General features: G+C 40.8%; 1 protein-coding gene across 2 annotated transcripts; it reads left to right on the plus strand.

Annotated features, from left to right (window-relative positions):
* The first annotated feature begins 233 nt into the window (after positions 1-233).
* phf10 (PHD finger protein 10) lies at positions 234-12,848 on the plus strand. 2 transcript variants are annotated; one of them, XM_054771761.1, is made up of 12 exons: positions 234-380; positions 1,821-1,930; positions 2,014-2,144; positions 2,338-2,421; positions 2,501-2,625; positions 2,737-2,886; positions 3,628-3,737; positions 5,280-5,418; positions 6,020-6,154; positions 9,782-9,890; positions 11,815-12,003; positions 12,079-12,847. In XM_054771761.1, exons 1-12 carry the CDS (start codon positions 309-311, stop codon positions 12,174-12,176), a joined length of 1,452 nt encoding a protein of 483 aa, XP_054627736.1. In that variant the 5' UTR covers positions 234-308; the 3' UTR covers positions 12,177-12,847. The 2 variants fall into 2 exon arrangements, with proteins under 2 accessions (XP_054627736.1, XP_054627737.1); XM_054771762.1 differs by lacking the exon at positions 234-380 and adding an exon at positions 396-1,646 and having other exon boundaries at positions 12,079-12,848.
* The last annotated feature ends 884 nt before the right edge of the window (positions 12,849-13,732 follow it).

The following is a 13,732-nucleotide window of genomic DNA, read 5'->3' on the forward strand; positions in this document are numbered from 1 at the left end:
TTCCCGTAGGCCTTTTTGTATTTCAAAATAAATGTCCATTCTACACAATATACTGTATAAGTCGACAAGTTCGATGGCACCAGTATTTATTTTACTCAAACTATTTGTACAGAATCGTGACGATGTATAAAAAATACTTTATACAATGTTTATGTATAGCATACAAATAAAGTCTTGTACAATTGCTTCACTCCGCGCCACTAGAGGGCAATGTGGTTTTCTTCATGCCCACTAACCCATACAGAGCGAAGTAAAAAAAAAAAAGCGGCTAAGTTAGCTAGCTTGAGCAAGCAACCAATTCGTTGAATATGGCTGCTGTGCTCCCACCGAGACCACCATGCGACAGCAACCCTGCTACCCCCGGAGCACAATCACTAAAGGTGATGGATGTACTTCGCAGGAAAGGCGAATTTGCGAGTATATTTGTTTGAGAAGCTCTGCGTCTGTTCATATTAAGCTAACGGCTGAGAAGCGCTCCAATGGCTGCCACTGTAGATGAATAACATCTGCTATCACAATCCTTTTGTTTTTGTTTTACTCTAAATGACTGTTAGCTTTCTGGATATTGCTCTTTTGAAAAGGTAGCCGTATTTCACTTTCCTGCGGTAAACGATGATGTTCTTGACATTGGCGCATGGCACAACTTAACAATATACTGTATACAGAATGATATCATTCAAATATAGTAAACATACATTATTTAAGATGTGTAAGCCTTGATATGTACAATGGTTTATTTAGCTGCCCCCCAACTCAAAAACCTCAAAATAAGTCAATTCCTTAGATTGACACTAACCATACTAGATAATTATGCAATACATATATTTGAGATGATCTTTCTTACATGTCTATCCATCCATCTTCTTCCACTTATCCGAGGTTGGGTCACGGGAGGGGAATCCCAGACTTCCCTCTCCCCAGCTACTTCGTCCAGCTTCTCCTTGTGGATCCCGAGGCGTTCCCAGGCCAGTTGATTGTCTGTCCAGCGTGTCCTGGGTCATCCGCGAGGCCTCCTACCGGTCGGACGTGCCCTGAACACCTCCCCAGGGAGGCGTCCTGGAAGCATCCTGACCAGACCACCTCATCTGGCTCCTCTCAATGCGGTGGAACAGCAGTTCTACTCAAGAGTTTCTCCCAGATGACAGTTCTTCTCGCCGTATCTCTAAGGGAGAACCCAGCCACTTTACGGGGAAAAATAATTTTGGCCGCTTGTACCCGCAATCATGTCCTTTCGGTCACTACCAAAAGATCATTACCGTAGGTGAGGGTAGGAACGTAGACCAACCTCTTCACCACAACAGACCAATGCAGAGTCCGCACCAATCCACCTGTTGATCTCGCATTTCATCCTTCCCTCACTCGTGAACAACACCCCGAGTTACTTAAACTCATCCTGACCCGGAGATGGCACTCCACCCTTTTCCGAGCAAGAACCATGAACATGGAGCAGAGTCCCCTGTCAGAAGGAGTTTCAACTCTCACCTTTGGGAAAACTTAGACAATGTTCCAAGGGAGGTGGCAGACGTTGAGTCCGAGTGGGCCATGTTCCATGCCTCCGTTGTGGAGGTGGCTGATGGGAGGTGTGGCCGCAGAGTGGTCGGTGCCTGTCGTGGCGGTAATTCCAGAACTCGTTGGTGGACACGTTGGTGAGGGATGCTGTCAAGCTGCTTCGATTCTGGACCTTTTTTTACATAGTTAAATATAATTGCTTGGGTTTCCCCTTTTTTTCCCCCCAGACCAAGCTTGATTGATCCTTTTGCAAGTGTACTCTAAACATCATGCATGCATGTTGTCTTCAATTTGTCTTTAATTTTTTTCAGGAGGACATAACAGAAGAGGAGTCTAACGATGGCAGCCAACCTCCTAAACGGCGGCGAATGGGATCAGGGGACAGTTCGCGAAGCTGTGATACCTCCAGTCAGGAATTTGGGTAGGTCTGCTTCTACTTTAACATGATGCTATTTGTTTTTACACATTGTTCAACCTCTGTTGTTTCTTCCGTGCCTCTTTCAGTCCAACATATTTCCCAGCAGAGAACCTGACAGAGTACAAGTGGCCACCGGATGATACGGGAGAGTATTACATGTTGCAAGAGCAGGTCAGCGAGTATCTGGGAGTCACGTCCTTCAAGAGGAAGTACCCCGGTATGACCTGGAGACTGTTTGGAAGAATGTAGTTGTGGATAATGTTGATTTAAAATAATTGAAAAGTAAATATCTTACAGTAATCTGTAGTGAAAGTGTGTTAACGTGGTGTAATATTACTTTTTCTAAGCATTGACAAGTTTGGACTGATTGCAAAGTAAAGTAGCGTCTGTATGTATGCGATGTTTTGTAGATATGGAAAGGAGGGACCTGTCACACAAAGAGAAACTTTACCTGCGTGAACAAAATGTGATCACCGAGACGCAATGCACTCTGGGTAGGAATCAGCCCCATGTCTTAGCACAGGTAGTGAGTAACGTTGTAAGGTACCTAAACCGTGTTTGTGTTGTTTGTAGGTCTAACAGCTTTGCGGAGTGATGAGGTGATCGACCTGATGATAAAAGAGTATCCCTCCAAACATTCGGAATACTCGGTCATACTGCAGGAGAGAGAGCGACAGAGGATAGCTAAAGAGTACTCTGTAGGTACACAATATATTTCCGGTCTGAGGGCTTCTGTTGATTATTTTACTGTAATGCATGTCACAAAAATCATACATGTACTATAAAAAATGTCTGCTGTCGTGTTACAGCAAATGCAGCAGCAGAACCCTCAGAAGGTGGAGGCCAGTAAGGTTCCAGAGTACATTAAGAAGGCAGCCAAAAAGGCGGCAGAGTTCAACAGTAACTTTAACAGAGAGCGAATGGAAGAAAGGAGGGCCTACTTTGACCTCCAGACACATGTAAGTTTAGTTGGTACCTCTCATAAATATTGCTAATACTCTGTACCTATTCCTCCCTTACCAATCGTAACAATTATTCGTTGTCATTATCACGTGGAGCTCTCACCTAAACAATGCTGTTCATAAACTTGATCTATTCTTTACATACGTTTTGTTGCTCTTTACACCTGTTATATCCATGTTTCATTTCTACAACCGTCAGTACAGAAGTATCACACTGTTGTAGATCAGGGATTCTCAACTGGTGGATCACTACCCAAAAGAGGGTTGCAGAGCCATTTTCAGTGGGTCGTGGGTCTTTGCCAACAAAATAGTTTAATGACCTGATGAATGCACCTCGCATCTGTGCTATTCGCACCATGAGGTGCGTGCCATGTTTATGGGCGACTTTGGCAAGCTTGAGCGGGAGAGGAAGGACATCGAGTGTGGACTTAAGACGCCTTCCATTTGCAGCTAGATAGCTAGATATCTACTGGAGAAGAGCGCTGGCTGCAGCATAAAGCGTATGCTCACGTTGTGATACTTGGGGAAATTCTACCACGTAGAGTATGACGGTACTGTTTAGGGGGTGGTCTACAGAGAAAATGGTCCTATTATCCATCCATCCATCCATTTTCTATTATTATTATTATTATTATTATTATTACCCATTAATCAGAGCAACTGGACTTGCTTGATTTTTAACTTCTTGTTTCACTTCTCAACCAGATACTAGAGTTGAATTTTATTTTGTTGTCTCAGGTTATCCAAGTGCCCCAGGGCAGGTTTAAGGTTCTCGCTCCAGAACTGTCCAGGACGGGGCCCTACCCTGTTGCTCTCATACCAGGACAGTTCCAAGACTACTACAAAAGGTAAATAACTATAAAACACTAGTTGACTTCTTCCGCTGTGTGGCAATGCATTTCTCTGCAGCCTGTACAGTGGAACTTCTAAAATTGAACGCATCTGAGGTTGTCAACTAAAAAATGCGCCTTACCAGCTGCAAAACAAAGTGAAAACCATCTTGCATGACGCGAGACCTCCCAGGACCCTCCACACTGGGCTCTTACCATCACTGTTGCCAACATTTTAGTAAGAAAAGTAGCTGTTGGCTGGCCTAGAATTCGCTAGATGACACCATTGTCTAATTTGCATATGATGTTGTAAAATGCTGTAGAAAAAAAGCATAATCTCATAGGAGAGACAAAAAAGTGAGGAAAAACACCATAATTACGTTTAGAACTACAAATAAACTTGATTCGTTAATTTAATCTTGTCCATCCATCCATTTTCTATACCGCTTCATCCTCATTAGGGTCGTGGGGGCATGCTGGAGCCTATCCCAGCTGACTTCGGGCACACCCTGGACTGGTTGCCAGCCAATCGCAGGGCACATATAGACAAACAACCATTCACACTCACAGGTCATACCTATGGACAATTTAGAGTCCAAACTCCACACAGAAATGCCCAGGGGAGAATCGAACCCAGGTCTTCCCGATGTCCAGGCTGTTGCTGTATTGGCCAACATGCTAACCACTAGATCAACGTGCTAACCACAAGACCACCGTGCGGCCCTCTTGTCCATTTCATCAAATACAATAACTATTTTACCTCAGCCAGCGCCTCTCAAAGTTCTCCCATCACATGTTGGCAATTGAGAACTTTTTCAAATCAGCACAGTTGAACAGCGAATAACAGAGTATGCCTGTTTATTCTAACATGACAGATGTGGTTTGTGAGTAGCACACTCTTCTGGTAAATATGTCTAATAGCAATTCATTTGCACATTCGATGTTTAGAGCTCCACATCATGGCTTGTTAGTGCTTTCGGGTGGGGCGGACCTGTCAACAGCACCCGCCGCTACTCAGTAAGAACACAAAATGCACAATACGTGTTTTCACCATCTTAGAAAACTCCCCAACGACGTCAGAAAAAGTCGCCAGATTTGTCGCTAGTCGCTTTTGAGAAAATATGTCGCCAAAGGGGGTCGGAATGTCCCCAGATCTAGTGACAAAATCGCCAAGTTGGCAACACTGCTTGCCATCCCCCTTCCAGGAGTGTACCCTTATATTTAAGGAATGCAACGCAGAGGCTTTGTTTGAAATAAAAATAAGCCGCGTGGTTGGCTGTTAGTCTGTCCTGGCTGCTCAGTACAATACGGCTAAGTCAATGCTCACCACGATGTGAGACAACTTGGATCCTCATCCTATTCCTTTATGTTCTATTCTTTATTTTTATGTATTTTTATTAACAGCAGTTAACTTAGTTTTACATTTGTATGGCAGTTCAAAAATGGCCTGTGCAGGTCCTAAAGATTTTATAATGGTGACCGCAACAATGCATTGTGTTGCAACTTACACCGTATTATGTATTGCTTTGGTTTGTGACGCATATGTATTGTGTCTAATAGGTACTCTCCCAATGAGCTACGATACCTGCCATTGAACACTGCCCTGTTTGAGCCCCCATTGGATCCAGAGCTCCCTGCGCTGGACTCGGATCCTGACTCGGATGATGGAGAAGATGACAAAAAGAACAAGAATTCTTCTGTAAGGCATTAGGCTTACCAGACAACTAATGAACTTACTTTTTCACAGTGCATGAGTAATGAGGATGTGGATAGTTGTACTATATACAGGTGTGCTGTGCTCATACGTTTACACACCCTGGCAGAATTTTTTGCAGAATTTATTAGCCATTTTTCAGAGAACATGAATGAGAATCAGTGCGAGCGCTGTGATATGACCCTTCCAAGGTAATTGGTCATGTGATATTTGCTCCTAAGCGCTATTTTGAAGCAGTGCCATTCAGGAAGTCTGACACAAGCTTCAAGGTTTGGAGTTGGCAGATAATGATAGTGATTTGGCTAAGTTTAGCTACTAATATTATTATTGATGCTTTACATAAATCTACCTGAATTACAGACAGCAATGACCAATCATTTTATCCAGGCCAAACAATTTATGTCAATTTTTATGTTATTTGTGAAAAATAAAGACATTTGTTCAGTCAGTTTATTTAAACCACAGTTAGCAGGTTTGAGTGTTGTTATATTTTTTGGCTGGGGAAAAAAAATGTAATCTTGAGTGGGTGATATACAGCAGCTTTAACCTGTCTGATCTTCTCACTTCTTCTGCTGTGTTTCTGCAGGACAGTTCATCAGGCAACACGTCAGATGTAGAAAGTCAGGAGGGAGGAGGCCACAAGTCCAAGGCCAAAGACAGGACCGCCACGCCGGGCAAAGACCGCCACACTGCCTCCCACAAAGCCACTCCCGGGTACAAGGTAGAAGACAAAACCAACTGAACTCTTCTCCAACAACAGCAGCAGCACTTTTCTACCCCTCCTCCTCTTCCTCTTTTCTACTACTGCTACTACCACCCCCTTACTCCATCAATCGTGACACCCCCACTCTTATAGCTTTCTTGACTTTGTTCTGTGGCTTCTGCAGTTTGTCTCCGCAGAAACCAGCACACATTTGCACACACAAGACACCCACTGAAGCTCCCGTCTACTTTTTCATTTTAGGATTACTACATTTTTGCCCCCAACCCTATTCCAACCAGACTGTGAGCAATAAGAACAGTTAAAAGAAACGGTTTGCATTTCTTTTTTTGATGCACTTTTTTGAGTTTTCTTTGTGAAGACAAAATTATTTTTCTTTTTTGAGTGTCTTCACTTTTTGTTTCACTCGTCTTAAAAAAAAAAAAAAAAAAAAAAAGATACTTTCAATTCAAGTAAACTGACCTTTGGCTGCTACATATCCTTTTTTCCCATTTTAACGTGTATACCTGAAGTGTATAATGCACTTAAATGTTTACTGTGTGTGTTGGTGTTATGATATCATGATATGTTTAAACAACATGTGATGTATTGTTGGTATGTGGGTAATTAGAAGACTGCGCTACCACCATACCATGGTGGTGACAGCATTGCAGACTTGTTCACACTCAGCCCAACTGCTGGACAGCTTGTCCCTTTTTAAAGGAAAACTGCCCTTTTTTTGGAATTTTGCCCATCATCCACAATCCTTACGTGAGACATGAACACATACAGTATGTCTTTCTCTTTTCTGTGCGTTCTAAAGATACAAAAACAGATACAAATAGATAGCTCGAGCTGTCTTTTACTGCACGTAATGGGATCCACCTATGCCTTTTGGTAGTGGTCTGAGGCGTTGTGAGTGCGGCGCTGATGCGCTGCACGTGAGTCTGTGGTGAAACTCGTCGCTAGCCGGCTAGCAGCTACTCCGTGTGGTATGGCTAAGTGTCAATGCGCCAGTAACGCAGTTCGATTGGTGTAACAATGTGAATAATAACAACAATGGTGCGACAGCCTGGTTAATAGCGGCTTTGCCGCTTTTTGGAGACTTTTTCAGACTACTTTATAGGCGGAATAAGTAAGTCCCATACTTGCAATAATGAGGTGTCTCTTTTAATCTGTTTTTATATCTTTCGAACTCACAGAAAAGACATGTCTCTCATAAGGATTGTGGATGATGGGCAAAAAAAAAAAGTGGTTCTCCTGTTAATAAAGAGATATTTGGTAATTATTCCAAATAATAATTTAAGCCTAATTATTCAATGTTAAAAGCAAAGCTTTTTAGCTAAATATAGCCTAATTTTAAGTATTTAATTTACTTTTACAACGGCCATAAGACAGTTGTATTATGTTCAGCTCTTTGCAGTGTGGTCATGGTTCTTTTCCTAGCGTGTTTGCCACTTCAAGACATTACAGTGCAATCATGCGGTCATGTTTTTGCACGTGCTTTTACAAGTTTGTAGCCAGAATTTGTCCATACAGTATAGTGAGACTGATACTAATGAATGAGTGTGAAAGGACCCATGGAAGCTAAATATCTTAACATGTAGGGAAATATTGTTGGCGGTGCAACTTCTGAATTATGTATACTGTATATAAGTTTATATAGTCTTTCCATATCCTCAGATTTTTGTATTTCACAGGAAGTGTTGCAGGCTGATTTTACTTACATTACTACAGTTCACAATACAGTATATGCAATGGTTTTTGATGACTATATCGTTGCTGTTTTGGGATAGTGTGATATTTTCACAATGCAGCTTATAAATAAAAAGTTATGAGTAACAAAGCTGATATTAAATTAATGTTTCTTGCACTCATGTACATTTGAAATCATACAATTTGAGATAAATGAAGAAATTACTGATAATCATATTAAAAGCATGTAAGGGTTGGGCTCGATCGATTTGGCTTTTTTGGGGCTGATTTTGATTTTAGGCAATAAAAAATTCTGATAACCGATATATCGGCCTATTACATTTTTCATTAAAAAAAAAAAAAATGAAATATCTGCTTTTGTGATGTCGTAAATATAGTTCAAAACACTACAATATAGAAATTGAAGGGGAAACACTACTAATTTCAAATACTTTTCTTATCAGAAATTGTAGGGAACAAGCAGCATGTGAACAATTTGAACAAAAAATAAATAAAAAAAAATATGTTGTGCAAAAGGGCAGTAAACCTAAAAAATAAAATAATCATGCAAAGTCTGTATCAATTACGACATTTACTTCACATGCTCCCTCAGTACCAGAGTTGTTGTTCTTATTGCCGATCTAACAGAGGTAGGCTACAGTGCAAAAAGTACAACTTTTGTAGTAAACATCTATTCTCTAATAACAATAATCACATTAATCGGTTGGGCCCAGTCATTCATTTCTAACTAAATAAATAAACAAACGAGCCTAACATATTACCTGAATTTTATAAGTGAAAAATAAGCGTTAACATTGATGTCAATCTGCCAACTTGTGTTTTTTATTATCTCCATTAAATTGGTCGGGCCGTGTTGTATAGTATACATTGGACCTTCCAGTGGTACTACTTTGTGACACTCGTTGGGTTCCAAGTTGTTCTAATTTTTAACTGTAGGAGTGAAGCTAGCTTCCACTGTATAAAACTTACAGTAAAACTAGTCACCCCTCGAGACACCTAATAGATATAATAGAGCAGGGGTGTCCAGTAGGTAGCTTGCCAACTGATCAAAGAATATGTGCACACACTTAGTGTTTTTTTATAACTGTTCATTTCAGACATTACGCCTCATTTTTAAGGACAAATGACAACAAAACCGAAGAGGCTCACCCCGGTGGCTCACAGTGGCTCTAAAAGTGATGATAGTCGGGCACCCCATTAATAGAGGGAACAGGAAGGTGTTATCAGAGCGATGCTGTCACCTAGTGGCGTTATATAGGCACTGCTTTAATCACTAAAGCCTTGTGTTATTTCATGAAATTATTTGTACGGAGCAGCCTTGGCTTTGCCTACATTGCTGCTCGATGGTCATCGTCACATTTTCCCTCTTTGCCATCACTGGTAGCTGTCTGTGGTAGCATCACAGAAGAAATAATAAATGCTCATTGAGCTGAAGTCTCATGAGATTTGCTGACATCTCATCACAGATGAAGATTGTTTGAGTTTTGAGGCATGTTTTTCCATTAAATTATGTACAACTATATATTTGACTTTAAAGATTTGCTGAGAGTATTCCTCTGTCCTGTTTGGATCCAACATGTGGAAACAATGACATTTGTATCACACCTTTTTTAAGTAGGCCTCGTATTTCAACAAAGTGAAATTTGATCTCAGATGCTTGTGTTGAGGTCAGCCAGACAGCATTTATTGTCTGCTGTGCTATATTTTACACTCTGAGCAGCTTGCACATTGTTACAGCATCTTGTGCAGAACATTAAGAATTATAGAATCTGTTATAGAATCTGTTTTTCAAACGTGCCGTCACCTAATTCCCTTTGTTTACCACGTAATACGCACCAAATGATGATGTACTAATATGGACTGTACTCTATATTGAGAATGTCTAGAGAATGCAGTGCTGGCTGGTGTTTATAGCGTTGTTCTGCCTTGCAGCCTAAGGTCATTCCCAATGCTATATGTGGCATTTGCCAGAAGGGTAAAGAGGCCAACAAGAAAGGCAAACCAGAGGCTCTCATTCACTGCTCCCAGTGTGTTAACAGTGGTAAGTACACACAGGTCCTTCCAAGGACACTTCCTGTTGATGTAAAAATAGGTCACAGTCCTTTATTTGGGATATGTTCACATTTTGTGTGTTTGTAACTGGATTTGAGATTGCGTTGTTTAATTTGTATGAATTGTGATAAAACTGTACCTCATGAGGTAGATCAGGTAATCCCGAAATGTGTTGTAGGTCAGTTTTTATTGGCTCAACAATACTCTGTTTTTATGTATTATTTATGGAATAAGTCACTTTTAGGGCAACACACGATCAATTCTCTTAAGTCTCTTAATTCTGGTTTGCAAATATTAAAATGTTTGAGATTGTGACGTAATCTAATGCACTGGGGTTGCCGTCATCTACCACCATGCATTCTCAATCATACTTTTCAAGCTGCTTCTTCAGATCAGAAATTCAATGAGCAAGTTTGATGCTACGCTACTGGTGATTGTTCTTGTTAAACCGTTTGAGGAGTGTGAAAAGTTCAGGTGATGCATTCAATTCCAAAAAAAAAGAAGAAAAAAAAAAGACTACAGTGGTGTGAAAAAGTGTTTGTGTCGTTCCTGATTTCTTTTCTTTTTTTTTGCATGTTTGTCACACTTAAATGTTTCAGATCATCAAACAAATTAAAATATCAGTTAATGATAACACACCTGAACACAAAATGCAGTTTTTAAAATAAACTTTTTTTTTTTTTATTATGGGAGAAAAAATCCAAACCTCCATGGCCCTGTGTGAGAAAGGGATTACCCTCTAAACCTAATAACTGGTTAGGCCACCCTTAGCAGCAACAGCTGCAATCAAGTGTTTGTGATAACTTCCAATGAGTCTTTACAGAATTGGTGTAATTCAGCCACATTGGAGGGTTTTTAAACATGATCCGCCTTTTTAAGGTCATTGTCATGCCACAGTGTGTGTGTTTTGGATCAAAATCCTGCTGCGGAACTTAAGTTTGTTTTAGTTTGAGGTCTCGAACAGATGGCCGGACATTCTCCTTTAGGATTTTTTGGTCGACAGCATAATTCATGATTGCATTTATCACAACAAGTCTTCCAGGTCCTAAAGCAGCAAAACAGCCCCAGACCATCACACTACCATCACCATATTTTACTGTTGGTATGATCTTTTTCTGAAATGCGGTGTTACTTTTACACCAGATGTAATGGGACACACACTTTCCAAAAACTTCAACTTTTGTCTCAAGATGTTTTCTGGCAAAATTGAGACAAGCCTTAATGTTCTTTTTGTTCAGTAGTGGTTTTTGACTTGGAACTCTGCCATGCAGGCCGTTTTTGCCCAGTGTCTTTCTATAGTCATTAACACTGACCTTAACTGAGGCAAGTGAGGCCCGAAGTTCTTTGGATGTTGTGGGGTCTTTTGCAACCTCTTGGATAAGTCGTCGCTGCGCTCATGGGGTAATTTTGGTTGGCCGGCCCCACTCCTGGGAAGGTTCACCACTGTTCCATGTTTTCACCATTTGTGGTTAATTGCTCTCACTGTGGTTTGCTGGAGTCCCAGAGCTTTAGAAATGCCTTTATTAACCTTTTCCAGACTGACAGATCTCAATTACTTTCGTTCTTGGGGAGACAACAGGAGGTGCAATCACTTTTCCACACAGGGCCGAGTAGGTTTGGATGTTTTTTCTCCCTTAATAAGTTTCATTTAAAAACTGCCTTTTGTGATCAGGTGTGTTGTCATTGAGTAATATTTAAATTTGTTTGATGATCGCAAACATTTAAGTGTGAAGAAATCAGGAAGGGGGCAAACACTTTTTACTTTGTACTCATTCTTCAAAGACATGAAACACTAAAGGCCATGATTGCTATGATCTGAAGACTGTCCATTCATAGCAATGGCCTTACATTTCAATGTGACTTTAAATGTAAGTGTTCATGCGTCACCTTGTTGTCTGCATCCTTAAATGCAGGCCACCCGTCATGCCTGGACATGAGCAAGGATCTGGTGCATGTGATCCAGACATACCGCTGGCAGTGTATGGAGTGTAAGACCTGCACTGTGTGCCAGCAGCCCCACCATGAGGACGAGATGATGTTCTGCGACAAGTGTGACCGAGGCTTCCACACCTTCTGCGTAGGCATGGACTCCATCCCCACAGGTGGCTGTCTGTCTGTTTCCGTTGTGTCATTTTTGCTTGTGTTTGCTTTCTATTAATAGTTATTCGGTGTTTCAGGTCTTTGGGTGTGTGAGGTGTGTGACAAAAATTTCAGCACACCCAAGAAGAAAGGGGGAGTGAAAACACCAAAAAAGCCCAAATCTGCACAGAAATGACACCGCTGAAGACTAAATCCTACTGGTTTTTGTGTTACTTGTGTTTTTTGGGAGATTTATCTATAATTTCAACTTAAAACACCTCTCATCACAAACTTTTGCTGACCTGCAGAAGTTTGCTTGGTCTCTTACTTTCCTTGCTGTTTTATGTGTTTGCTCAGTGTTGTTTTTTTACCGTTTTGTCAAAGGTTTTAAAAGTCATCACATTTGGCATTACTTACTGTACTTGTGTTTGTGTCCTGCAACTGATGTTACCAACTCCATCTGATGTCAATGTGACCCTTCAACACTTCATCATTCTGTGATAAGCTGATTCGGATGAACAAAGTGGTGCTCTTATTAATCTCCTGGGTTACGTGAATTTCAGTGTTTTTTTTACCTTGATGTAGTCAAACTTCACAAAAACATCTCCAATTCTGACATGGTGCTAAGGATGTTTTTGTTTTTTTGTCATGAAATGTAGTTTGTCATTTTTTTGTTTAACGTTTGGTAATCTTCCACTGTTCCTACATTGTAATAGTGCCTCTGACTGCCACAAGTGTGACAATGCTGGTCTGTTTTTTGTACAAGCAACAGTAAATCTCATATTTTTGCATTAGACTTGAAAATAAACTTATTTCTCTAGTGTTCTGCCTAATAAAGGTACTGTAGTGGTTAGCAAATGGTCATGTCATAGTCACTGAATGTCTTAGTGTTGTCTTTTTTGTATAATTTTTTTTTTGTTTACATGCAGACAAGCTGAGCTGGGTAAATAAAGTTACACCCACAGTTTTGAAATTGTGCATGTCTCAGGTTTGAGCTGGCAAATAAGTTATAAAATGCAGTTTTCCATGACCAATTTTAATCTATTACAGTAATAATCAAGGTTATGGCTTCCAATGTTCCTGGTATGACAAGGAGATCCCACCTGAGATGTTTTCCACACGGCACAGTGGAGGGGACACCATCATGATCTGAGGTGCTTTTTTCTGCAATGGAACAATGAAGCTTCAGGTTGTGCAGGGGTGTCAAACGGCAGATGGCTGTGTCAAGATGTTGCAGGGGCATCCCTTGACTGTAGGCCCTCAGCTGTGTGGAAATGACTGGGTTTTTCAACAAGACAACGCTGCATTTCACAATGCCCGCCTGACAAAGGACTAGAAATTTGATTTCCATTTTGGGGGAGGTTGGAGCTATGGCCTTAAACGTTTGATCAGCTGATGAACTGTTTAAGTTTAATGGTGGTTTGCAAGTTCAAATCTCTGTTGGGCATCTGTTTCCCCCCACATTCCAAAAACATGCTGGCGACAAGTCCAGGGTGTACCCCACCTCAGCTGGGATAGGCTCCAGTATACCTATGACCCAGGTGAGGATAAGCGGCACAGAAGATAGAGGGTTGTTTGCAAAAAATAATGAAAACATTTTTTGTCTCACTCCCATGTCTTTTAGCATTTTGGATCTTTACTTATAACCCCCTTAAGATCCAACAGTGCAAAATGTAAATTCTTGCCATTTTTAAACTGTAAAATTTTAATCCGGAGTGTATGTCCAAACTGCAGCGATACACCTGCTATGTT

Source organism: Dunckerocampus dactyliophorus, chromosome 3, assembly GCF_027744805.1.
Source record: "Dunckerocampus dactyliophorus isolate RoL2022-P2 chromosome 3, RoL_Ddac_1.1, whole genome shotgun sequence".
Classification (NCBI taxonomy): Eukaryota; Metazoa; Chordata; class Actinopteri; order Syngnathiformes; family Syngnathidae; genus Dunckerocampus; species Dunckerocampus dactyliophorus.

Bases quoted from the DNA above. Each gene is read 5' to 3' on its own strand.
- phf10 (XM_054771761.1), top strand. From the start codon at position 309: ATGGCTGCTGTGCTCCCACCGAGACCACCATGCGACAGCAACCCTGCT. The intron at 381-1,820 runs GTGATGGATGTA...AATTTTTTTCAG, and splicing joins CCGGAGCACAATCACTAAAG to GAGGACATAACAGAAGAGGA. The intron at 2,422-2,500 runs GTAGGAATCAGC...TGTTGTTTGTAG, and splicing joins CGAGACGCAATGCACTCTGG to GTCTAACAGCTTTGCGGAGT.